The following is a 25396-nucleotide window of genomic DNA, read 5'->3' on the forward strand; positions in this document are numbered from 1 at the left end:
GAGCCCACATTGTCGCCTTATCACGTTTGCAGCTCTAGATGTGCACTTTAATCCAGTAGTTTGTTGTGTCGATTTCTTTAATCTGCTTGCAAGCAGTCGTACAATGATTCACACACACATTCCCTCCTCCCTGTTGACCCTTTAGAGCTCTGAGAGCAGCGGCGTGAAGTTGGTCGGCGTCACTTCCTGCAGCTTCTCCGTGTGTCTCCCTCGCTTGGCGGCGTTGACGGTCTCGGGCGTTGGAAGACCAGCTGCAGCAGATGGAGAGCCCTCCTGCTCCTGCTCCTGCTCCTGCTCTTCCCGTCCCCGCACCCTCCCACGAGCCCCCTCATGCTTGTCGCTCCCTCGCGTCTCCTCTGCCATGTGCCTGGACGCCTCCGACCATTGAGTACGAGAATCGCTGCGGATCAGCATCGCCTCCTCTACGGAATTTCCCCATCGCGACTCGGCGTCCTCGAGCCCTGAGTAGTTGAGGACAACTCCAGCTGCCTCCCTCTGCTGGCTTCTCACCTCCCTCTGGTGTTCGGTCAGCACGAGCTTTCTCTTGGCATGAGCTATCTGCACGAACTCTTGCCGGGGGTCGTCGGAGCCTCCGGCCTTGGCTTCACTGACTGGGGTCGATCGCTTCTTCTCTGCTGAGCTTCTCACGGGCGTTGTATTTCTGCTCCCCTGCTGGGCCAGGAGGCTTCCTTTTGCTGTCACGGGCCTTGCGGGGGAGAAGCTCAAGCTCTGAGTCAACGTCGCTTCAGCTGTCACCGGGCTCAGGTTCCTCTCGTCCGATCCCGTGTCTACGTTGACATCTTCTGCGTCAAGCGGCTGGTTGCCAGGAAACGAGACTTTGACACGCTTAGACAGTTTGACAAGGAGCTTCATGAGCGCGTCATCGATCTTGAGCAGACTTGTTGACTTGCCGAAGGTTCCGTTCCACGTGTCAAGCGCCTTGTTCTTCAACTGCACGTTGCTCCCTTCCATGGAAACGACGAACATGTCAGAAGTTCTCGCCAGCAGCTCGTCAGTCGACGAGCCCCATGGGAAGCAGCGAGCCAGAGCTTGCATCAGCTTACCCCAGACCAGCTCGACCTCATCTGCAATTCCAGCAGAGCCATGATGGTGAAGTTGATGGAGTTTGCTGCCAGTTTCATGTCGGTTACAACTTCTCAGACACTGCAGCATCGCCGGCTTGGCTTGAGTGAGAAAGTTGACGAAATTTTCTGTGCTGCTCATCTGGTCGAGCAAAGGCATGAAGCAGCGCAAACAGGTCTTGAAGAGATTCAGGTTCATCCGATCGCTTCCAACAAGGCTAAACCACAACTCGACAACTTTGGTGCATACGGCTGAGATGGGAGCTAGCATGCCTTCAATCCCTGCAGGCCTCGAGCCTTGCAGCTTGTTAGCATGTTGAACAACCTCGAAACTGTCAGATTCCGTGAAATTCTGAATGATGAAAGACAAGAACTCCATGGGCAGACTTGCATCCGAGATATCCATCGCTCTCAAAACCTCTTGTGCAATCTTCTCCGCAGCCGCAAGCTTTGTTCCATGACGTATAATGCTGACGCGCTTCATGTTCACGAACAGGTCCAACCACCTTGACTTGAGCAGTTCAAAGGGAGATTTCTCATCAATTCTCACGTCATCGACATCCTTGCTCGACAACAAAGTGAGCATTTGTCCGAGTATGAATGCACAGGTTGGAAGCTGCAACTTTGTCTTGGCAGGAGATGCCAACGCACGGACAGAAAAATCGTGTAGGTATCCAAGGTAGGAATCCGTAGCCTTGATCCAACACAGGACTAAATTCCTCTCCAGCCTTGTTTTCACGTCCCGTGGATGGCTGGACTCAAAGTTCCAGTGCCGCAGCGTCCCGATGGTTTCGAACAGGTTCCGTAACGACTTAACTTCGGTGGACAGGTGCTGGCACAACTTTTCTAAAGTGAGTCCAACTTGAGACTCGACCTCTGGCGATGAGAACATCGCTAAGATTACACTGAGGTATGCCGCCACATTCATTTGTACTGGCTGGAACTTTTCCTTGTCAAGAACGTCACAGATGACCGATGACAAATCGAGCTGCACCATCATAGTCTTCATCGCATGAACACTTACGCTCTGTCGTGAACAACAATCCAGAACCCGATGCACAGTCAGAAAGGAGGACGATGGAGTAAAATCCTTCTCTTCAAAAGATTTGACAAGCTTTTTCAACAAAGTGGAACAGAGCTGCTGCATCGCTGTTTTCGCTGATTCCCAGCTTTGGAGCTCGAATTGACCAGATATTGTGTTAAACAATTTTGCCCATCCTTGTCCAGCTAGTTCTTTGACCTCTTCATTTTGGTCCAAGGTGACAAGGAATAAGAAATCTGAAAAAGCATCGATATTCTTTGCAAACAAGCTGAATTCCAAAGAGGCTGCACTAGCTACGGAGGTGCCGTTGTTGTCAACACTTTGATCTGATTGCATTTCCATAAGACCCTTCAAAGTTTTCAAGGCTTCTCCACGAATTCTGCTATCTTTATCCTTGAGGGCTATGGCACACACCGAGGTAAAGGCGACTTCAAAAGTATTGTTTCGTCCCATCCCGTTGTTCTTGGTGAGCATTTGCACTATTTGTGTCCAGACTCCCATGGCAGACCGGCGGACACGGCTGCTCAAGTCATGTGCAAGAGTGCTTCTGATTGGAGCAATTATGAGCTCCAGTCGCTTCGGATGCGCCAACGTTGAATTCATGTCAGAGAAAAGTTTGGCGAGGAACAACCAACTCTTGTAAGCCTCCTGACGTATATCTGGTGACTGGCATGAGAATGCCATTTGGATGAAATTCACTGCAAGACGAATAAGCACCAAGTCACGTACATGTCAGGGCTCACAATAGTCGTTGATCTTTCCGCTCTTGACCAGCTTACCACCGAGAAAGCCACAGAGCCAGCCCCATCCTCTGATGTATGATTTGATGGCAGAATCTGGTTTCTCCTTCTGGAGCTCAGATTCCACAGCCTTGAGCCTTTGCAGCATCCCCTCAGGCTCCTTCCCGAGGTCCTCGACAGCCTGATCGTTGAGGCGCAATCTCGCAGTGCTGTCCAAGGCAAGAAGGAGGTTGGCAATCTTGGGGCAGATACTCAAGGCCTGATTCCTGACTTTTTCATTCTCGTTGAAGAGGCTCGTATAGATCACGTGCAGCCATCCTCTTGCAAGCTCCTCGTTGCCAACAGCGTTCCTGATGGAAATCTTCTGTGAGACTTGCTCCTGGTACCAGAATCAACAGCTTCATGTCAGAGGGTGTAAGGAACAACCTGCAATCTTGATATCGCGTTCAGACTCTCTAGCTGAACAACCTTGGATGAAAACGTCGAAGCATTCATTGCGGCTTTGAACATGGCGTCGGCTGACTTGGAAATCTGTGCAGCACTGAAGTTCTGCATGGAAATAAACCACATGGACAAGACAGCAATGGTCTTGTCTGTGGTTGTCATGGATATCTCACAGATCCTCGTGACTGTCAGCTTGACCTGATTTCCAGTGAAACGTGAGCAAAGATCGCTGTTGTGAGCGATGCGCGTCGCCATTTTGATCGCAGCCGACAACAAGTCTTGACTGGTAGAGGATAGATGAGAGATGATAGTCTCCTGTAATGAGCAAGTACATCAAACATCAATCTCAATCAGGAGACGAATGCTACCAGAACTCCGTCGAATTGCTTCTTCACTGCTTCACACCACTCTTGGGGTTCAGAGGCTCCTTCGTCCTCCAAAACATTCTTGGATGATTGATCCTCATAATGAGTCTGCAATCTTTGGTACAGGGACAGAACATCTTGCTCTCCGCTGGTTCTCTTGATAAACTCGGACAGCAATCCAGACAGAGGCTGCTCGGCGCTCATTGCTACAACCCAGACTTCGGAAGCAACGACTTTTCCACGAACTTGGCGGAGCAAGGAGCTAGCTGAATCAAGGGGATGGAAGCAAGTGAAGCAAGTCACTACAGGTGTATTGCTTGCCTTTCGAACGAGTTTCCTTGATCTTCGCTTAGTGCATGCCGCGCTTTGACTAGAGCACCTGCTCCTGCCCCTCTCCTTTCCCGCCTTCTCCTTCCCCTCCCTAGGCTGAGCTACGTCTTGTCCTGAGTCCGCCTCAGCAGGTGGTCTCGTCGGGTCCCTGCGCGGGCCCGGTGGCGGCGTGAGGCCCGCCGAGACCGGATTATCTGAAACTGCCAGGGTTGCATGTGTGTAACCGCTGTAACGGTGAGATTTAGACGAGGCTGCGGCGGCAGGGCGGTGAGCAGTAAGGGAGCGCAGGAGGAGGGGCAGCAGAGGACCGGACCCATGACGGCGAGTTGCAGGAGTCTAGAGCAGGCGAACCATGAAGACTGAGTGAGATGGAAGCGGCTCTGACTCGCGGGATCGTCTTGCGCGGGCATCGTGGATAACATGTTCAGTTGAACCGCTGACATCTCATCCCTGCCGAGTTGAACATGGATCTCATCTGCCGCTTCTAAGCGCGTTGACCACGTGATTAGAGTTGGAACGAAGAGGTTGGATCACTGGTGACGAATACAAGACTGTTGCTCATCACAACGTATCAAACGTATCAAAGCACATTATTGGCTTTGAGGCCGCACAAAATTTACTGCATTCGTGATCTGTACACATTACGAAGAGCTCGGTGGCACATGCCAAAGTATATCATACAAGCTTGAGGAGGCCAGAAGTTGAACATTGCTCTCAAATTCTTCTCATCGGAAGAACCTTTGATTGCTTACCATGACCGACAATTCCACATGGAAGGTTGGGAGGAGGGTCAGAGTTATGTACGATGATGGGAAGTGGTATCCCGCTGGTGATCTCGTTATCGATGTCTTATTGATTCTTCATTCACATGTTCGCAGTTATCAAAGCGTTGGACCCGAGTGCAGAGGAGCCGTACACACTAGAATTCGAAACAGGGGACGAAATCCAAACAAAGCTTCCCGACCCAGATATCAAAGCGCTGCCACTTGGCGCATGCTCCGTTTGTGACAAGGAGGATTGTTACGAAGGAGATCTCACTGTTTGCTGCAACGCATGTAGATTATCCCTCTCCCTTCACCTTACATGCTTGTCTGACTCCTAGTGCAGGCAAGCTCGTCGTACACCAGGGTTGCTTTGGCATACGACCGTATCCTGGAGACGACCCTTGGTATTGTGATTTATGCGGTATGATGCATCCTTGTCTTGCATACATTCTTGACGTTGCTTGCAATGTACAGCCGATGCTCCCGATGCGAATCCACCCAAGGCTGATTGTACGATGTGTGTCCTGTGCGGGAAGAAGGTACTTCCTTGGCGCACAATTACAATACTAAAAGGAGCTATGTGGCAGGGCGGAGCTTTGAAACCAACCTTTGATGGCAAATTTTTTGCACATCTGTCTTGCGTGATATGGATACCAGAAGCTCACGTAGTGAATACTTCCACAATGAGTCCTGTCGAAATCAGACATATCCCCAAGGAGAGGCTGAAGCTCAAATGCCAAATTTGTAAACAGAAAGATGCTCCTTTTGACGCTCCTGTGCAATGTTACGAAAGCTCATGCTCTCGTAATTTTCACGTGGGTTGTGCACGAGCAAGTGGTGAAGGATACTACATCGCAATTTCTGAAAATGCGGAACCACAGGCCTTCTGCCCTCGACATGTACCCGAAGATTTCAAAAAGCTGCAACCCAAGCGAAAGAGGAACAGATCTTCAAGCTCAAGGATAAGGTCAGGGACATCAAATCAGGACTCAGCATCAAAGAAAGTTACTATAGAACTGAACCCCGAGATTATGGAATTTGAGCGGAAGTTGAAGGAAGTCGAGGACGATAGGAAGAAGGAACAGAAAAAGCTTGATCTCATCTTGGAGCAAAGGAACAGAAAATGGGCAGAACAGCGCTCACAGGAACAACAAAGGCTCCTTCTTGCAAGTTCTTACAAATATCTAGCCACACAGAAACCTCTGCTCGGTGCTGCGAACCCATATCCCGTAGGTGGCATTAGCGGTGCGCTCCCTCCAACTCAACAGAATCTTACTGGAATGGTTGCAACGGGCTCGATGTACCCTAACAATCCCGGTAATTTGATTTGCCTTTGATTTGCCGTGCTGAGCTGACATGTATTCGGTTGTGTAGGTACGCTGCCACTCTCGACCCCAGCGGCTGCACCTTCTGCGCTGGGTGTTACTCCACCGCAAGATGTTAATAATCCTTCTTATGTCAGTTCAAGTCTGCCGGTAGGCGGTCTACCAACAGCAACAGCCAACCCCTTAATGCCCAACGTTCCGAGTTCAGGAGCCATGGCAAGTTGGTACCCACCTGCTCTCGTTCCAAACACTACGATTACTTCTGGAATGCCGCTCAATAACAATATGAGCTTTGCAACACTCCTTGGTGCATCAACTCAAATGCAGAATGAGGAAGAGAGATTAAAAAGGCAACAAGAGCTAAAAGAATTGAAAGACCAGGAGACAAGAGTGAAAGAGCTACGAGAGGATGAGAAGAGGCTCAAAATCGAGCTGCAAGAAGCCAAAAAGCGGGCTCGAGAGGCCAAAAAAGAGGCAGAAGAGCGAGAAAAACGGGAGAGGATGGAAGCAAAGCAAAGAAAGCAAGAAGAAAAGGAGCAGAATGCCAGAGATTCTCGTTCGAGATCTAGAGAAAGCCGATCGTCTGGTGTCTCGTCAGCTAGACGGCAGTCAGATGAGAATCTTGCTAATGGTTCCTCGACATCACGGTCACCAATGCCTGCTTTTGAGGAGCGTCCAATGCCTCAGAAGCCGCCCTCTGCATTCGCGATATTCAGAGACAAGATCAAGGACGATGTGAAGCAAGAACTACAGGCGCGAGGCGAAGATGTAAACTTCAGTACCGAGATGTCGAACAGGTGGAATGCCCTGTCCAAAGAGGAGAAAGAAAGCCTGTATGCAGAGGCATCCCGCCTGATGGCAGAGTATCAACAAGAATTGGAGCAGCGCCTTGAAGAAGACAGGCAGAGGAGAGAGCAGATGAACAACTTTCAATCGATCGGATACAAAAGAAGCAGAGTGCAAACAGACTTTTTTAATTCCGGTGGAGAATTGATACGATCTGATACCGATCCAACTAAGCGTAGTCGCAAACCTACGGTGCAGAAGAGGAGACTCACTCGATCTTGGAAAGCAATCGTCCTTGAAGCAGTCATCCAGCTTGCCCCTGACTTCAGCACTGCATGTTCAATCTCTCAAATCATCAAACAAGCCTCGAAGAATTACCCCGCATTTGAAAGCCGTGCCGAATATAAAGTGAAGCAAACGTTGGACGAACTGGTTCGCGATGAGTACATCAACCGGTTCTGGCCAAATGCTGTGATTGAACTTGACGAGGACGACGTGGAATTTTGCCTACCAGATGGTGAAAGTGTTGTAGTTGCAAAACTTGCACCCGACTGTGATGAAATCAAGATGGAAGAGGAAAGCGATTTCTCTTTTTCAGACAGGTTCGATGACTCGAAATCTGAAAGATCGACTAAAGAAGAGGAGATCTTGTACTATGCACCTGACGGAGCGATAGATCTGCTGCCCGAGGGTGAAATTGCTCCTGTCAAAGCAAAGGAGGGACATTCTGAACACGAGAATCGTGCTGCACACAATGCTGCAATGAGAGCGCAGAGTTCCATATGTGATGGTCACAAAGCGAAGTTTGTTCTTTCACACTGGGAAAAGTTCGCTCCTTTCGTCCCAGAGCATTTGCGGTCTGTGGAAGGTCCTCTGGGCAAAAAGCTGGAGGCTGCAGTGAAGAAATTGCCGATAGACAAGCCAGGCAAGGGTAGGAGGCAGGTTCACAGGCAGCCTGACTGCATCGAAGGCGGAGAAATGCATCCTTACCAACTCGATGGACTCAAATGGCTTGTCAATCAACACGATACGGGCGCAGGTGGTATTCTTGGAGATGAGATGGGGCTCGGAAAGACGTTGCAAGTAATATCCTTGCTTGGATTCCTGAAGACTGTGCGGGGAGAAGATGGGCCTCATATCGTCATTGCCCCCTTGTCTGTCATGAATAATTGGGTGACAGAAATCAAGCGATGGTGCCCCCAACTTCGAGCTGTTCCTTTCCATGGCCCACAGTCAGAGCGAGAAAGAATCAAGAGGGAGAAGCTCATCTACGGCAAATTCGACGTGATGTGCACAACATACGAGATGCTGGTTGCGGATACGTACACCTGCCAGAGGTTTCACTGGGGATACATCGTCCTCGATGAAGCTCATCGAATCAAGAATGAAAAGACCCAAATGGGTCAAGCAGTGCGGAGGTTACGTTCCTCTCACAGACTACTGATCACTGGAACTCCTTTGCAAAATAACATGCACGAACTGTGGTCCCTCCTCAACTTCTTGTACCCAGAAGTGCTATCGAATGCGGATACTTTTGACAAGGAATGGAAATCGAATTCCAAACCGGAGGAGGTTGAAGACAAAGAAACCGAAGACTCGAGTGAAGTAGAAACATCAACGAAGGAGAATGATGCTCAGAATTCTTCTCCGCTCAATGAAAAGTTGTTGTCAGCAGCACACGCGCTGTTGGGGCCGCTCATGTTACGGCGGCTCAAAAGCGATGTCTTGTCATCTATGCAGATCCCACCAAAGACTGAAATCAAAATTCTAGTTCCTCTCACAGAAATGCAACGATTCTGGTACTCCAAGATGCTTACTGGAGAATGCGCAAGTCTTGCAGGCAGTGGGCAAACGGACGCGTACAAGCGATTGAACTCACTAGTCATGCAGGTTTTCTTCACTATCTTGTATTGTAGAATTTTTGACGTCTGTTGTTTGCAGCTCAGAAAGGTGTGTAACCATCCCTACCTGTTTGAAGAGGCGGACGTGAACAGCGGATGGACCGACGAGGCTATCGTGCAGGCTTCTGGGAAAATGATAGTGCTGGACAAACTTTTAACGAAGTTGCAGAAAGAGGGAAGAAAGGTTTTAGTCTTCTCTCAATTCACCTCAATGCTGGATGTGTTGGGAGATTTCATGCACTTTCGAAGATACAAATTTCTTCGACTGGACGGATCGACCTCCGTGGCCCGTAGGCGATACGAGATAGCTTGCTTCCAAAACCCGAAGTCTGACTACTTTGTCTACCTCATCTCAACGAGGGCAGGAGGCCTGGGGATCAACTTAACTGCAGCTGACACAGTCGTACTCTACGACTCCGACTGGAACCCATCCATTGACTCTCAGGCTCAAGATCGTGCTCATCGCTTCGGGCAGAAGAAACCCGTCTCGGTCTATAGGTTGATCTCAAGACACACCGTTGAGCAGAGAATCCTACAGGTCGCAGAGAACAAAAGTTGTATGAACGCGATGGTCATGCAGGATGGCGGGCCTGAAATGGAGGGAGTGTCGGGCCCAAAAGGAATGTCCATGGCAGAGATCGTCAAGATGATTGAGTATGGGATGCGCTGCATCGTATCTGGCGACAATTCGAAGGACGTGGACGAGTTGAGAGCAGCATCCTTCGATGAGATCGTTGATCGAGCCAAGGCTGACCTAGAGAAAGAGCGCGCAGAATTTGAGGTAATTGAATGCTGCCGTTAGGAGGGTCGTGGATTAACTCGTTCGTTTGATCAGGCGGACAAGAAGCAGGCAGAGGACAGCGCGCAAGATGGTTCTAACGAGGACGACAAGGGAGACGAAGGCTCATCTGCCCTTGAAGGGTTGATCAAGGGGATCTCGACTGATGTCAACCAGGCAACTTTCAAGACAGCCAAAGAGCTTCAGAAGTCGATCGCTCAAGAATGGTCGTCATTTGCTGGCACCAAACGTCAAGTGCAGGCCCGAACTGTGAAAGTTGATGGCCATGATGTACTGAAGTGGAGTGTGGACGAGGAGAGGAACGCACAAGCAGCGCAGAAAAAGGCCGTGGAGGATGCCGCAGCAAAGCACGAATCGAAGATGGAGAAGAAGTTCAAGCATCAGCCTTTCTGCATCTTGTGCCATTGCGCGGATGTATCCGATCTCAACACAGGTGATGCTGTCGAGCATCATCTTCAACGGCCGGAGCTCAATTGTGTGCGATGTCCGACCAGCATGCACGTCGACTGCACTCCTGGGTGGAGTGTCGTGCAGATAAGGAATGACGGGACTCGGAGGCAGGCAGTAGGAGGATGGGTGTGCCCTCACCATCGGTGTAAAGTTTGCTGGCGAACTGCTCACGAGTCGGGCGGTCTTCTCTTTCGCTGCGTTGCCTGCCCGACCTCGTTGTGCGAGGAGTGTCTTCCGGAGGGATTTGAGCCTGTTGCCTCCCAGCAGTTCTTCGGGAAGTTGAACTACGCGATGCCTCGATCCTTCGAGACCATCCGCTGTGACCGATGCGCCGTCATCGAAGAGCAGAAGGCCAACGTGAGGAAAGACGTGAACAACTTCCTGAAGAAGTTCCCAAGGTGGAAGAAAAGTGCAGACCCGATGGGCTACAGCGCTATGAACGTTCACTTCAGCGAGAGATTTCCTGCAAGCATGCGGCTCAAGTTGCCCGGCAAGGGGAAGTCAAAGGGAAAGAACAAGGCGCAAGTTGCAGATACGAGCAGCACAGAGATGGAGCCGAAACCGGTTGAAGTTCTTGCGGATGGTGAGTGGTGGAAGGCGTTGATCGTGAAGAAGGAAGGGGACAAGGTGCTGGTCAAATATGATGGGGGGGTAGACGAGGAAGACGAGTGGATCGAAGAAGGAAGCGACAGAATTCGTGAGCCTCAACCTGAGCAGGTCAGACTCTGGTCAGAGGTCCTGCACGAATGGCGCCATGGCCAGATTGTTGAGAGAGTCCGAGGCTGGGCCAGAGTCACGTGGCCCCAGGACGAGGAAGGGGAGTGGGTCCCCATGAGCAGCAACAGGCTGCGTCGGGAGGGAGACGGGGATGAGAACCCTCCAGCGGAAGGACTTCGGGACCTTGAAGCGGAGCTGATTGCCAGTCAGCAGAAGAGCAAAGCCGAGAAGAAGGATAGGCATGAGAAGAAGAGCAAGAACGACAAGAAGAGCGATGCCAAGAAGGAAAAGAAGAACAAGAAAGTTGAGCAGGAGGACGTGAAAGAAGTGAAAACGAAGAAATTGAGCATCAAGCTTCCCAAGAGCAAGAAGCAGCATGACAAAAAACAGGCTGGATCCAGGGACGAAGTGACGGAGGCAGATGGTGAACCAGTCGGGAAGGCGGCGGAGCAGGAGAGTAAGCGAGACAAGAGCGAGGAAGCGGAGATGGAGACTAAGACTTCAGGAGCTCCAAGTGCGAAGAAGGAGAAGAAGAGAAAGTTCTCGTCTGAGGATGCTGAGCCATCGCCCCCATCCAAGAAAGCCAACAAGGAAATCGACCCTGCTCCTCCCAACGAGGTGACCTCCAACTTGCCTCGGGCCCCTTGTTCTCACTCAACGATTTTTACAGGGAGAGCCAAAGGCACCAGGAGAAGTCAAAAAGACTCCTTCTAGCGACCTCCCCTCCATCCCTAAGAAGGTGACCTGGTCCTTGTCTTCCCGTCTCCTCACTCCTCCCCTCGCAGAAACCTGCGGCTTTCTCCAACTCCTCGTCCCTGCCGCCCATCCCCAAGAAGGCGAAATGATGTAAATACCCAACGTGCTCGCCAGCGCCTCTGCTTCGACATTCTTCTCTGTGTATTTGTGAAACCATTCCACGTCTACTGGCGAGAAGCTTCCTCTGTTAATCCTTCTCTTGAGCATATGAAATGATTGAATCCTCTAAAGCACCTTGAGCAACCGCCGCTCTTGCGACTTTTAGTTAGCCGGAGTTTAGGTTCAGAGGATTTTAGTTAGCTCGGGGCTCTGAGGCGGCCTGAGGCAAACTGGAAGTTGAGCATAGGGCCGCCATGCCGATGGACGGGGGCGGAAGCGCGCATGGCGGATAAGCAGACGACAGCATGACGAGGTACCAACACCGAAGAGGAGGAGAGCATGTCCTGCAGGTAGCAGGTGGATGTTTGAGCTGATAGGAGCTCGTGCTCTTGCTTGTTGCTGCACGTCAAGATACAACTGAAAGCAGTCGACCGTTGGGAGTGCAGGAGAAGAAATGGCAGTCTGACGAGACTGGATGTGGGGGAGGACAAGGAATGGAGGGATGAGGAGGCTATGAAGGGACTAGTGAAGTAAGAGGAGGATACTCGTGGGATCGTCTGCTCTGCTCGCAAGGCTGAGAGTGGCGAGATGTTGTGTTCGAGGATTATGGATGAGGAGAAGGCGGCCGGGGAGGCAAGCAGAGGAGAAGGAGCAGTTAGGAGTGAATGAAAACGAAGCGAGCAAAGCGATGTTGAATCCGATGCGATTGACTCGACCGTGACAAACAGCAGGACAAAGAAACGCTCGAGCACGGGCCAAACGAACGCGGCGAGGAGTAACGACGGGAGGTAAAGTGACGGCAGAGAGCGCTGGAGGTGATGAGGAAGCAGGTCGTCATCAAGAAGTGACACGAGGGATGTCAAGGACGCTCCTCCTGCTGCTTCCTCGAGGTCCTTCGCGCAGCCTCGTTCCGTCCCCCGCGACTCCCTCAGAAGACGACAAGAATTCAGCTTCGATACTCCCAAGAGCATTAAGGTGAGGTGCTCCTCCTCTCCTCTCGCAATGACTTTCTCCTCTCATGACAGCTGCAAATGCCTGCACCAGACTTCGAGATGAACGACAAGGTCATCGAGTCCAACCTCATCGCGTTGAAACGGCAAGCCCCTCACGCTACACGTGCGCGTCTGATTGCCCGTCTCGGTCAGGACAAGACACAAGCTGAATGTTCACCGAGGAGGCGCAAAGCGATTCTTTCAGATGTGGGGAACTAACAAGAATGGACGGCTGTCGAGGGCTGAGATGTTCGAGGGGTGAGAAGGGGGGCGGGCGCGGTGATCGTGTGTGAACAAGGTGCGTTCAGGTTCAAGAGCTTGAACTTGGGATTCAGTGATGCTCAAGCCGACTTCCTCGTCAGAGCCTTCGACAAAGACGCATCCGACTCAGTTGAGTGAGTCTCTCTTGAGATGCAGGCGCATGACTGACCGGAGATTGCAACCCTGCGTCGTCAAGATATCATGAGTTCTGCGAAGTAGGCGGAGGTCTGCATGGGTCTTGGCATCTGACAAGTTTGTTCCCAGATGATGGAATTTCCTGACGACCAGCTGAACAGTGAGGTCATGTCCAACAGCCTTCTCAATCCAGAGAAAGCTGTCTATCCTGTATGGACCTCCTTCAGTCATCACATGGCTAACCAAAAGCTCTGCAGGACGGTTGGCAATTTACGCCTATAGAAAAGAAGAAGGCAAAAGATTTACAAAGTCGACTGCGTGACAGAATACATCAAGTCTTTGGAAACAATCCTCGAAACATCAGAGAAGCGTTTCTCTCCATGGTAGGATCCTTGTTGTCGAGGAAACATCATGAAAGCTTTTGTGGCTAGGATAAGGAACGGGCAGGATTCTTAACCAAAGAAGATCTCAAGGAATTTGTTGCTCACATGGGGATCAAGGACCTTGATGAAAATCTCGAAATCATGCTCGCTTGCAATCTAGTCCCTGACGCTGCCAACACCCCGGGGCCAGGCATCTCCTACAATAAGTTTGTTCGCTTCTTCGAACCGGAGCCAGTCGGAAGTTTCAACCCGTAAGGCGAGCAGGGCGAGGTCTCTCTCGTTGAAGCATGCTCTTGCCAGGTTCAACCCCGGCGTGAAGATCCCTGGCCTCGAAGCTGCTCCTAAGCCGCTCTTGACAGAGTCGCAAGCACCTCCGGAGATGATGCTCAAGTGGTCAAACTCCTACGGGCGGGACAGGCGCTACTGCTCTGTCTTTCCTGACGTCTACACGAGCCCTCTCCGCCCAGGCTCATGTCCGCCTGACTTCTCGGACAACAAGGACTTCGATCAGATCTGGGAGTGGAAGAAGTTCGGCAAGATCGTCGGGCGAGAGCTCAACTCTCTCAAGCCCTCCAAGCCCATCCCCCCCAAGGACTCCGTGAGCTCCTCCCCTGCCTCCTCCTCCCCTGACCCTCGGCACAGGCTGGCTACTCGCTTCGGCCAAGGTTTCACATGCAATCCAACGAGCTTAGCCTGGAGCGCATGGGGTCGCCTGACTTGACTTCCACTTCCCCTCCGCACAAGTTGCGGATGACCAAGAGCCGATCTGACCTTGTGAGCGAGAGAGAAGCAAGGTTTCAAGAGAAGAGCAAGATACTGCGAGAGACCTGGCGATCTCGAAAAAGAACATGACACACAATGATGGATGCAGGTGTGATCCTGTCACACCAGGAAAGACATTCCTTTATTGTTTCTAACTCGATGAAAGATCGAGAATACAAAGGCTGTTCGTCCTATTTCTTGCACGTCTTGAGATAGTCCTCCCAAACTTCATCGGAGGCTCCGAAGACAAGCTTTCCCGTCGTTCTCCTGCTCTTGAGAGTATCGAACGCACTCTTGACCGATTCTTCAGATCCTAATTTCAACTTCTCGTTCGACGCTCTCTCGTCCACAATCTGTACCTTGAAGTCAGTCTCTCTCAGTCTACAAGCCTCCCCCTCACCGATCGGAGCTTTCCTTGCACGCACATGTCCGCTAGGACCGCGAGGTCTTCCGCCGAGTGGTTGAGCATGTGTAGCTTGTAAGCCGTGCGCTCGATGTTGAACGGCAGCACCTTGCTAGCCAAGGCACGAATCCAGTCAACGATGGCGCCATTGATGCCGACGTACATGGGCCTCTTGGCTCCGTTGGAGTTCAACGGCTGTGGAAGAGGAGAGCGACGCTTCTCGCGGAGGAGAGGGCGAGCGAGGGGCTCATAGTCGGTGTCGTGGGGTTCGGGGCTAGAGACAGTGTCGTAGATGCAGTCGAACTTCTCGTCCTCGCTCTGCAGTTTGGGGACAGGGCCTTGGGAAGTGTCGTAGTTGTGCACAAAGTCTGCACCGAGCGACTTCACGAGGTCGGCGTTCTTAGTGGAGCAGATGGTGGACACATGGCAGCCCATCGCCTTGGCGATCTGAATGCCCGCAGTGCCGCAACCGCCGCTCCCGCCGATGATGAGGACTCGATCTCCTGCTGTCACTTTCCCGCAGTCTCTAAGGCACTGCAGGGAAGTGCCAGCTGCGGTTCCGAGCATGGCGGCCTCGATGTGAGAGAGCTGCTGGGGCTTCTTGGCGACCTTGCTAGGAACACATTCGCAGAACTCCGACAGACTTCCACTCTGCGAGTAGCCGAAGACTTGGTCGCCCACCTGGAACCCTGACCCCTGAGGTGCGTGTACCACCTCTCCACTCACGTCAATCCCTACCCCCTTGCCCTCCACCCCTGAGCCCGGGATCGCGGGAAGCTTGTAGTCGATCGGGTTGATAGAGGCTGCCAGCACCCTCAGAATGATCAGCTTGGATCCTGGCTTTGGGGTCGCGACGTCTTTCTTGAATGCAAAGCCGCTGTCGCTTCGCTTGTCGTACACAACTGAATGCATGGTGGCAGGGAGGTTCGCCATCCTGCAACAGCAAATGTCATCCAGTTGGAGAGGCGAAAGAGATGCTGCGCCTCGTTGGTTTGCTTCTGCTCCCTCTTGCCGCTTTATCCTTTTACATGTCACGTAAAGGTCTCCATCCAAACCAGAGCTACTAAGCCCAACCAACCGCTTCTTCTTCCCTGCTCCTAGCTTCGTCTCCCATCCTCGCTTTCTCCGATGACCCTCTATGCCCCTAATGTCCAGCCAGGATGGTTCTAATCGGCATGGAGTGTTCTTGTCCTTGCTACAACCTCGCTGTTTTCTTTCCGCATCCTCTCCTGTTCCCTTCGCTTCCTGTTGTCTCCTGGACCTTGAAGTACCCCACCTTACTATCCCCGTCAGCATAGTATTTTAGTACCGGTGCCTATATAGCAATCTTTGGCGTCCAGGTGTAGAGCTGGTGTCGAGGGAGGGAGGGAGAGGAGGCAGGAGGGAGAGGGGGGAGGGAGGGAGAGGGGGGAGGGAGGGAGAGGGGGGAGGGAGGGAGGGAGGGAGGTCAACAAGATTGAGCAATGGAGACTCGGATGAAGTTTGATTCAAGGCTTGCAATGTACATAGTCAAAATCCCACTAAGAAAATTGAAGTTTCGAGTATGAAGAGTACTATTCGCACAGTTCATGGTATCATGCCCACTCCGACATGTCAACGAAGTGAGAACAGCATTGGTTCGGAGTGTAGGCGATGGGATCGCGCCTAGAATGGTACAAGGCAGGCATCGCTCCCCCCCACGAGTCCACGTTCACGCCAGGGAGTCGGCGTCTATCCCTCAGCAGCGCCATCTTCCCCTCCACTGACTGCGGCTGGTCCCTGATGAGCTGCAACGTTGTAAGAAGAGCACGGCATCTCCATCAAGCTACCTTCATCCTCAGCCATGGGGCCGGCTCGGCAGCCACATGGCCGGGCTGAACCACTGCAGGCCCATATTCGAACTTGTTTGGATGCCTCTGACCTGCGGCTTCCGTACCCTGGCAGAAGTTAAGTCACGACCGACCTCCAGCAGACAGCATAACCAACCGTTTCTTCCACCACCCTTGCCGCGCGATCTTCCCCTACAAGATTCCTGAGGATGAAAACGTCAAGAGAAGAATCTCGAGAGACTGATGGCCGTCACCTCATCGCTGACGCAACACCTTCCACGATCTGCTCCGGAGCCGTGAGAGGTTTATGCCGATCCTACAGCACAGCGTTAGGAACCATCACACTTTAAGAGATGCACCTGATAGGGTTTCTTGATAAACATACGTCCGTCTCCTGTGCAAGCTTTTGGAAAGTCCTTGTCGTGCTTGTGCTACAAACTGACTTCAGTTCGTTAACCAGAAGAATCACACCAGAACCACCTGATGTAGGCACCATTCAAACTCTGTTTTGTTGAAGGCCTTCTTGAAGACTTGTCTCTGCAAATCTCTTTCAGCGTGCAAGTGACATCCTGATTCAAGTTCCCACCCTACGAATCTCAGCACGGCGAAGATTGAACTGTTGATGAGCTTCCCCAAGGGTCTGTAAACAAGAGATTCACGATTGTTTTCTTTGGAGTCGCAAATGAGACAAGGGATATTAGAGTAAATAGATAGTAGCCGAAGCCCCAAAATGACCAACTCACCAGGGATTTCCTCTCTTCTTCTTCATACTTGGCATACAAATCATCGCCCAGAAGGTGCCTGATGGCTTCTTCACTTGGAGGGAATTCCTGTAGGTTTGCGTCAGAAGTTTCAGTCAAATGCTCAGCTTGCCGACCTCTAGATCATCAGTCAAGTTTTCCATAGGGTACTTCCCTGTTGCCACGTCATACCCATACGTCCTCAAAGTTCTCATTGGGACAAGCTAGTGCAAGGGTCAGAGAAACCCTCATATTTGAGATCTTAGCTCAAACTCTTACCTGCAGGCAGCTTGCATTCGCGTTGGCTATATAAGATGCATTCTCAGGATGGAAAGAAGCATTCACGGTCACATTGGGAATGCATCCCGGAATACGTTGCCACTCCCACTAAAACGTAGAGTCACACCAAACAGACTAACAATACTCAGAGGTATTCGAACCTGAAGATGTTGTTCGCGAAGCTTCTTGAGGCAGTCATCTAGATTATCATTGGATTTGAAAACACACCATCTATACTGTTGATAGAGATTTTCAACATCCGTGTCAGGATCTTTTAGCACTTCCTCCTCTTCGTATGGTTCGCCCAATCCCATAATCTCAGTTTCCCTCAAAAGTCTTTCCAGTTCGGAGGGGTCGGATTCCACATACTTCACACTTGATTCATTTCGGAACGAGACTGGCAAACCGAATTGGTTGGTCGCAGCGAGGTATGCCTCGTAGGCGGACCAAGTCTGGAATGAATCGTTCTCTTCTGGACAATCTGCACCGACACAATAGAAGCCTCGCCATACTGCATCTCGCTTTCCCTTTGACTCTGCTTGTCTTTCGACACCATATGGGTCTGTCGTCGTGCTGTTCCGTTTGGTTCCATCGACGAGAGGAGGTTGCACTTGAAAAGCTAGTTGACCTCCACGTTTGACACGGAATGGCAAAACATCTTTCAGCTTGAGCTTCGCTAGTCTTTTTGCCACCGCCGTCTCTTCTCGTTTCAAGATTGCGAGATTTTCTTTCAGTGAATTCCCGCTGCGAAGATACTTGACGGGCAGACGGTCATGTGCATGTAGCTTGGAAACCTCAGCTAACAGAGTCTCACGAGCACCTGTCACTTGCTTGGTAATAACCGGAGATGACGAGCAGCATCCAAAGGATATGAGTGATGATGCATAGTCTCGCGCTCCTGAGCTCATGCGAACTTCGTCACAAACTAACCTGCATGCAGACCTGCAATGCTTGTCGGCTGCGCAGGCAGGAACATGCATCAAGCTTTGGATTGTGAGGAGCTCAGAGCTGCCAAGAGGAGCGGACATTGAGTCGTTCTGAATCCTTTCCGTGTACTGCTGGATTGAGATACAGACGATGAGCAGCGCGAAAGCGATCGCCATCGCTGAAACCCCCGCTGCCTTCATTGCCCCACCTCTCGCCATTGCCCCAACACGTCTCTTCAAAGATAACGACTTCTGTAACGGTGAGTCCCCCCGCCGCCGTCCGGCCGGGCCGGGGGGCCGGGCGACTCTGCCAGTCTCTCGGATCCCGGAGTCCCGAGTCGGCGACTCGGCCCGGGCCGCCCAGCCGCACGGCCTGCCAGGCGGCAGTGTGAGCCGCAGTGTGCCGCGCCGCCGTGCGCCCCGGGCCTGATCGGCGACGCATTGCAGTGCGGCACTGCAGCTGGCACGGACTCCCGGCCCACTGTGACGGTGACCTCGGACCGGGCCCCGGGCCCGGCCAGCCGCCCGGTCACCGTACGGTACTGATTTTTAACTTAACTTTGAGTAAAGTACTAGCGGCCCGGCCGGCCTCAGGACTCCGGGATTGAATCAGTCAGGTTGACTAGCGTTCATGACCCCTACCTCATCCTTTTTGAATAGGGGCTCTGCAAGGGTCCTCAGATGACAAGGAGCGATAGGGGTGGTAGTAAGCGATAGTTCTGGGGTACTGAAAAAGGCGGGGGTAGAGACGAGCGCGAAGAGACACGAACGAAGCGGCGGAAATGGCCATTGAAAGTCTGTCGCCGGCGGCATGCACTACGATCGAGGAAGTGGGATCCACTGGTGTGGGAGCTCTCACCATTGTCTTCCTTGTCCTTGCAGTTTCCACCATTGTCTTCATCGCAAGGTCGAGCTCTGCCAAGGAGACTAAGCAGTACTACTTCTGCTCGATCTACATCTGCGCGTTTTCCACCTTGGCGTACTTTGCTATGCTCTCTGGACAGGGTTGGACTGCAGTGGCTGGTTGCAGACAGTTTTTCTATGTTCGATACGTGGACTACGCCATCACCCTTCCCTTGATCATCCTTCAGCTTGGATTGATCGCTGGAGCAGAGACTTCCATCATCGCTGCTACCATCGGTGCTGAGAGTGAGTATTTTGCATACATCCTGCTTCTCATTTGCAAGAATCAATTCTCAAGAGCGTCCTGCTCGTTGCTTTCCCTGATGATTTTTCTATGCAGTTCTCTATGTTGCCACTTTCTACTTTGCATCGGTGTCAGTGGTGACCACCGTAAAGTGGTTCTGGTTCGTTATCGGAGCCATTGCCCTTGTCTGTGTTTTGGTCTCGATCTCCAAGAACATGAGGGAATCAGCTGTGACTCGTGGTGGGGATGTCGCGTCTTTGTACGGACAGCTCGCTACCATTGTCACTGTGGCCTTCATCTTCTACCCGGTGAGCACCTCCGCACCTATCCATACGGGTTTCTTCTGACGGAATGTGAAGATGGTTTGGTTGTTCTCTGAGGGATTTGCATCCTTCTCCGTTTCCTTTGAGGTAAGAAGGACACTTGAAATGACATAACATGCCGTCCAGATTGGTGCACCGGATTACTAACTGTGTGTTAGGTGTGCGGGTATGCTATCTTGGATACCGTGGCCAAGGTTATCTTCTGCTTCATCGTCATGTCTGGCAACGATGTCCTTGCAACTGCGCCCAACTCCACGGATAAGGAATACGTCTGAGAAAGTGGAATTTCTCTCCGTATTCTCTGACCCAAAAGTGACTTGTCAGCAACATACATATTCACTTCTATGATAAACTGCTCTTGATTTGTCACTGCAGATCGCAGTCCGAATGTCAGTGTTGTGCAGCTCCTGTCGACTTTGGGAAAGGTTGTTTTCACACTTTAATCTACTTTGTTACTATCCATGGAGGGCAGTATGTCATGTCATGTTCCCGGGTAGAAGTGAACCAGGTTCTCCCGACGGCTCACACAACTTATCATGCTCTACTTTTCTTCGATGATCCTCGACTCTCTTGCGAACCTGCTCATCAAATCACACGCGAAGTCGAATACACATTCACTCACTCTTCCGCTTCGGCTGTGATGGAGAATCTTCGATGTCCGCTGTTGAAATCATCTCCGAGAGTTGAGATTGTTGAGTATGCGAAGGTGTATTTGCCAGAGAGCCAGAGAACTCTGGATCTTGATCATTGGCAAAAATGTCTCTGCTTGCAGGACCAGTTGGCGAACCTCTTTGCCTGTTAAATTCTGATCAAGAAAAAATCACAAATGAGAGGATAGCAAGCACTTGTTCGAATCTCCTCGGTCTGTGAGACCCTTGTGGAATTTAGAGAGCGACCTTTCAAGTTGGTTTGCTTGCCCAAAGGAGAGGCCACCTGTCCTGCAAATTTCTTCCAGATGTCTTACCCTGAGTAAAAATCAGATACATGACGGGCATGGCTCAATGAGAAGCTTTACATTTTTCTCGCCTGCAAGCTTGACAAAAATCTTATTTGAATAGCAAGCATTTCAAGAAAGTTGCTTCTTCCATTTGCGTCGCTCAAAGTCCAGTCAAGACCATCCTTGATGTATTTTTCTGTATCCTCTTCGTCGAGTCTGCATTAAAACATGAGTAATGGACCTTAACCACCCTTTAGAAATCGTGACAACCTGAGAACGCTGACTGAGTCAATCAGTGCCATACCCATAGACGAAACGTTTGAGTTTTCGGAGGAGACGCTTTGACCCAACTTCATATACATCTGAAATAATCAATCAGTGTCGCAATGTACTGGAAATACCGCGAACTCATACATTTTGATGTGCTTTCAGCCAGAAAGTTACTCGGTCTGAACGGTCTTGTGGGATGAGCTGTTCGTTTGCGATCTTCAGGAGCTGAGCACATCAAGTCAAAACTTGAATCAACATTACACGAAATTACCTCGTTATGGAACTTTGCTGAGTATGGCCTATGCCTGCACCAAAATTCAATTTCATGTACCGACTATGAAAGAATCGAGTTCGGACATCGTTACAGTTGACAGCATATCGATCAATGTGCTTTCAGATGCATCTCTTTGATAAATAAGACCTTTGAGAACCTGAGGCCATATTCATTCCGAGAGAGGAAAAGCAAAAATATGACAAATATACAGCAATGGCGACGACTCGAAGTGAACTTCGCGGATCTTGATCATCTTGTACTCCAATATTTCTGATACTCTCTCCAAGATCTTCGCTGTCTATGCTTTACATGTCAATACACTTGGAACAATACGAAATCAACACTTTTCTTATGTACCTTTCATGTTATTGGACAGTAAACTTTCTGCGAACTCGCCCAAAGCTTGGAGAGCATCTGACGGAAATTCCAGGTCTTGATTTCCCTCTGATTGCAGATATCTCCCAAAGACCTACTTCTCATCAGCCGTTTTTGTCAAGGGGACTGCAAAAATGCCTGTTGCATGTCGGCTATTGCCACGGCGACCTGCACAGACAACTTGCGATTGACTGAAGTGCCTTTCCGCAAGACTTCGTTGCAAAACTCGAGTAACGAGTCACGAGCTTGCAATATGTCATGCATTTCATCTTCTCGTCGTGTCTCCATTCGCCAAAGCAGGTAATGAAGGCAAAGGCACACCAAATGGCAACCAACCTGCGAATCTCTCAGTATGACATGCGCACAAGATAGTCAAATACTTCATGATTTTTGTATTGTTCGTTTTCAACATAATCTTTCATCAAGGACAGGATGTATTCCTTTGGATCCGATGATATTTTAAAGATATCAAGATGCCCACTTAATATTGCGGCTCGCTTCAGGCTCAATTCATTGAGAGATGAGATTCTTCCACCCTGCAATTTGTTGATTGGTCGTGTAAACAGTAGACAACAGAGTAGAACCTTGCTCACTGCCTCCGAAATTTTCTTCAATTCAGCATTCAAAGACTCATACAGAGGCTTCAGCCTTGTTTGAATCTGTCCCAACAAGATTTCAGTACGATGCTTGAAAAGGTATGTCTTACCGTTGCTTTCATTGCGTAATCTGAATTTTCCAAATTCGCAAGCGACTGCCCACAGGCAAGCATAACATCAAAATCTTGGGATTTCTTTGAAATCTCCACAACACGGTCGACTATGTCTTTCAGGACCTACTACTTCTCAGTTACTGGCCAAGCTCATTCCATCAACCTTATCCTTTGCGCTGAAGGAATCCAAGTTGAAGTGCTGCAACAAACCCACCAGTGGAGGGAGCATTTCTTTTTCTGTACCAAATTTTCCAAAAATCGCAGCCAAATTATGCGAAAGAACAATGCATGCCTCTTTTAATTTCTTTTGTTCAGGGTTCTGAGGACAAGATGTCAAGTTAATTAAGTCGATATATTTCCCCACCTTCTTTCTGTTTGAATTTTCTTCCTGCTCAACATTTCCAGCCAGGAGGCTTAGCGTCCCGCACATCATCCTAGCAAGTGTAACCTGCACGATTTCATCCATCAGAATCAGAACCAGAACCATAAGCCGCTATACCTTATATTCAGGCTCCAATGCATCATCCCCTGTATCCTCAAGCAAAACATCGCATGCAATTGTGAAATTCTATGAACAATTGAGTCATTCAATCGCATCACAGGTTCAAAAACCACCTCAAGAACAGGAACACGCTCAATCAGCACTTCGACTGCAGGTTGAAGGTCTTGGAATTCAGATGCCACAGTTCCCAACAATTCGACAATCCCCTTGAAAACGAAGGAGTCTTTCTGGTCTTCCTTCGCACCTTTGTCTGCGCAATCAAACGTAAGATTTTGACCTGCCGCAATCGTTTAGCCACCTGATACACGAGAAGCAGATTCAAAAGCAAGTTCCAGATCGTGAGAAATGTAAGAGGCTTCAATGAAATCGGCCGCAGCACTACGGATGTCAACATCCGCTTCGGTGATAAGAGAATAGACCAATTCTGGACCATCATTTTTCAAAAGTTCCTTGGTTGCCATTGTTTTCAAAGTCTCAATAGCTTGGATTGCCACTTGCTTGGTAACATCCAAACGCATCTCAAGAATTCGATCCCGAAATCTTTCGGTAAACATTTCTAATTCGTTTTCCAAACCATTACTGTAAAAGCTGTCGATGCACTCAAGTGCTGCAAGTCTCACATCGGCGTGCTGTCATATTGAGTCAGAATAAGCCCTTCGAAGCCAGACAGCAGCTCACCTTATCGTAGAGTGCCCAACCAATATACTTGAGGAACGAATTCTCGAGAAATTTGGACTTGTAATCAATGATCACTTTTCCGATGGATGAAATACAGCGTGCTCGTATCTGATATGCAAATGTCAATTTTCAAAGTCGTATGATTCAAACTAAACCTCATGTGCAGCATCTCTATGCCGATGAATGACAATAGAGTTGAAAAAGCTTGAAAGAGCTTTTTCTGCATCCCCGCGGATCGATCGTTTAGCCTCCAATTGTTCCTCAAGCCTTGCCAACTTTTGAGTTTCCTTCTTGCTTTTTGCGGCTTCATATAGCCTTTCAAGGTTGTTCATAGCATCCAAAGTATCGTTTGCACGTCCAACAATTGCATTCATGATTTCCAGTCCAACAATTGTGGAAGCTAACCGAAGAATTTTCAGCTGAGACCTGGATACAATATCATAATGAATATTTTTCATATCATTAAATACGTGGACATAGCATGCAACCACGGGCAAAATGGATTTTCATGCATGCTGCGCAGCTCAGATTCAGGGGCGTGATAGACAAACTTGTCCCAAAAGTCTGAGAATTGGCTTTGAACTTTCTTGTGAGACTTGCTGTTTCCCGTGAAACAGTTGATTGAAGTCTCAGCTTCTCCGGAAGCGCATGTTTCTACAAGCTGTCGCAGATAGTCATCAACATCCATGTCATCATCACTTCCAAAAGCTGAAGCCGGGAATCTTTCTTTGAATCCAGCTGCCTGTAAGAAGTGTTTCAGGCGTATGAAGAAAATATGATATGCCAAACACTCACTTCTAGCACCATGTTTGTGAGTTTGCAGACAGCCGTTGCTCTGTCTCTGTCATACTGTTCCCACCATTCTTTGACAGCCATAGGAATGGCACTCGCCTTGGTAGCAATGATACCTAGGAAGTTTTCACTTTAATACAAGAGAAAAGCTGATGGCACACCAAAGAGCGAATTTTCGCTAGTCTCAAAGAGTAATCGTCCTGTCTTATCAGTCTTGCGTCTCTGAGACGGTGCAGGGGAAGACTGAGAAAGTACATCGCTGTGCTTTCGTTTATGTTGCGAAGCTTTTCCCTTTGTGCTCCCTTCGAAAGCATCATCGCTATCGTTGTCTTTGTCTGCTTCAAGCATAGACAGTTTCAGTTGGCCAGGTTCCTTGTAACTGTGAGGGTCGCATGAGAAAAATAAAAGCTGAATAAACTGAGTAAGTGTTTTACCTGATCTCAGCTCGCGGCCGCATCGTTCGTCTTGGCGTGGCTGACATTTCAAATACCTTTTGGTTGAAAGTCTGCAATTGCAGTAGTCAGTATCATATCTCAGAGAGCTGCAAAACATCAGTGTCCAGAAATGGCATTGCACTCGTACTCGAAACTCCAAAGTCAAGAGGAAACCAGGTAACAGAGACGTTAATCAAAGAGTGAGGGAGCCATGGAGCCATTCAAACAGGTAGAGATAAATGAATTAACGGACAGTAGAATGCAGAAAGGCAAAGAAGGGACAAAAGTCAGAGCAGACATGGAGAAAGGAGACAAAACGGTGAAGAGTGCAAGAGAGCAGGGAGATATTGAGCACAGGGATTAGTTGAGACAGAGGAAGGAAGGGACGGAGGGTCGGAAAGACGGAGGACGGATGGGTAGATAAGTGTGTTGCAAAAGGGAGAGAGGAGAGAGGAGAGAGGAGAGAGGAGAGAGGAGAGAGGAGAGAGGAGAGAGGAGAGAGGAGAGAGGAGAGAGGAGAGAGGAGAGAGGAGAGAGGAGGAGAGGAGAGGAGAGGGAGGAGGGAGGAGGGAGGAGGAGGAGGGAGGAGGGAGGAGGGAGGAGAGGAGGAGGAGGAGAGGAGGAGAGGAGGAGAGAGGAGAGGAGGAGAGAGGAGAGAGAGAGAGG

General features: G+C 50.1%; 9 protein-coding genes across 9 annotated transcripts; 5 read left to right on the forward strand and 4 right to left on the reverse strand.

Annotated features, from left to right (window-relative positions):
- Positions 1-141: 141 nt before the first annotated feature.
- On the reverse strand, positions 142-3877 carry GUITHDRAFT_107724 (hypothetical protein; the record flags this gene model as incomplete). The annotated part of the gene is made up of 4 exons (XM_005833442.1): positions 142-2822; positions 2868-3243; positions 3291-3623; positions 3677-3877. 4 exons carry the CDS (start codon positions 3875-3877, stop codon positions 142-144), a joined length of 3591 nt encoding a protein of 1196 aa, XP_005833499.1.
- Positions 3878-5115: 1238 nt separating this feature from the next.
- Positions 5116-5606, forward strand: GUITHDRAFT_60149 (hypothetical protein; the record flags this gene model as incomplete). The annotated part of the gene is made up of 2 exons (XM_005833443.1): positions 5116-5223; positions 5355-5606. Coding segments are annotated over 2 exons (360 nt in total), but the record flags the coding sequence as incomplete, so codon positions are not given.
- A 2250-nt stretch (positions 5607-7856) lies between these two features.
- GUITHDRAFT_70514 (hypothetical protein) lies at positions 7857-9581 on the forward strand (the record flags this gene model as incomplete). Its single annotated transcript, XM_005833444.1, has 3 exons — positions 7857-8450; positions 8517-8768; positions 8820-9581. The coding sequence occupies 3 exons, from the start codon at positions 7857-7859 to the stop codon at positions 9579-9581; spliced, it is 1608 nt and encodes a 535-aa protein (XP_005833501.1).
- A 2748-nt stretch (positions 9582-12329) lies between these two features.
- On the forward strand, positions 12330-13274 carry GUITHDRAFT_152392 (hypothetical protein; the record flags this gene model as incomplete). The annotated part of the gene is made up of 6 exons (XM_005833445.1): positions 12330-12388; positions 12431-12575; positions 12626-12696; positions 12746-12987; positions 13050-13198; positions 13246-13274. Coding segments are annotated over 4 exons (384 nt in total), but the record flags the coding sequence as incomplete, so codon positions are not given.
- Positions 13275-13280: 6 nt separating this feature from the next.
- On the forward strand, positions 13281-14152 carry GUITHDRAFT_152393 (hypothetical protein; the record flags this gene model as incomplete). Its single annotated transcript, XM_005833446.1, has 4 exons — positions 13281-13371; positions 13420-13622; positions 13672-13969; positions 14014-14152. Coding segments are annotated over exons 1-4 (537 nt in total), but the record flags the coding sequence as incomplete, so codon positions are not given.
- Positions 14153-14324: 172 nt separating this feature from the next.
- On the reverse strand, positions 14325-15448 carry GUITHDRAFT_70601 (hypothetical protein; the record flags this gene model as incomplete). The annotated part of the gene is made up of 3 exons (XM_005833447.1): positions 14325-14456; positions 14519-14712; positions 14752-15448. 3 exons carry the CDS (start codon positions 15446-15448, stop codon positions 14325-14327), a joined length of 1023 nt encoding a protein of 340 aa, XP_005833504.1.
- A 572-nt stretch (positions 15449-16020) lies between these two features.
- Positions 16021-18508, reverse strand: GUITHDRAFT_162974 (hypothetical protein; the record flags this gene model as incomplete). The annotated part of the gene is made up of 11 exons (XM_005833448.1): positions 16021-16302; positions 16345-16452; positions 16502-16547; positions 16599-16660; positions 16704-16775; positions 16825-16881; positions 16931-16984; positions 17088-17174; positions 17222-17308; positions 17364-17471; positions 17525-18508. 11 exons carry the CDS (start codon positions 18506-18508, stop codon positions 16111-16113), a joined length of 1857 nt encoding a protein of 618 aa, XP_005833505.1. The 3' UTR covers positions 16021-16110.
- A 563-nt stretch (positions 18509-19071) lies between these two features.
- Positions 19072-20034, forward strand: GUITHDRAFT_138253 (hypothetical protein; the record flags this gene model as incomplete). Its single annotated transcript, XM_005833449.1, has 4 exons — positions 19072-19438; positions 19533-19744; positions 19796-19846; positions 19918-20034. The coding sequence occupies 4 exons, from the start codon at positions 19072-19074 to the stop codon at positions 20032-20034; spliced, it is 747 nt and encodes a 248-aa protein (XP_005833506.1).
- A 736-nt stretch (positions 20035-20770) lies between these two features.
- Scc3 (Scc3 sister chromatid cohesin complex subunit) lies at positions 20771-24777 on the reverse strand (the record flags this gene model as incomplete). The annotated part of the gene is made up of 19 exons (XM_005833450.1): positions 20771-20912; positions 20967-21058; positions 21111-21191; positions 21238-21271; positions 21450-21534; positions 21598-21709; positions 22200-22274; positions 22322-22447; positions 22488-22643; positions 22689-22772; positions 22824-22892; positions 22940-23076; positions 23257-23455; positions 23505-23612; positions 23660-23930; positions 23993-24246; positions 24300-24412; positions 24458-24675; positions 24731-24777. 19 exons carry the CDS (start codon positions 24775-24777, stop codon positions 20771-20773), a joined length of 2403 nt encoding a protein of 800 aa, XP_005833507.1.
- Positions 24778-25396: the final 619 nt, after the last annotated feature.

The sequence above is a fragment of the Guillardia theta genome (genome assembly GCF_000315625.1).
Source record: "Guillardia theta CCMP2712 unplaced genomic scaffold GUITHscaffold_30, whole genome shotgun sequence".
Lineage (NCBI taxonomy): Eukaryota > Cryptophyceae > Pyrenomonadales > Geminigeraceae > Guillardia > Guillardia theta.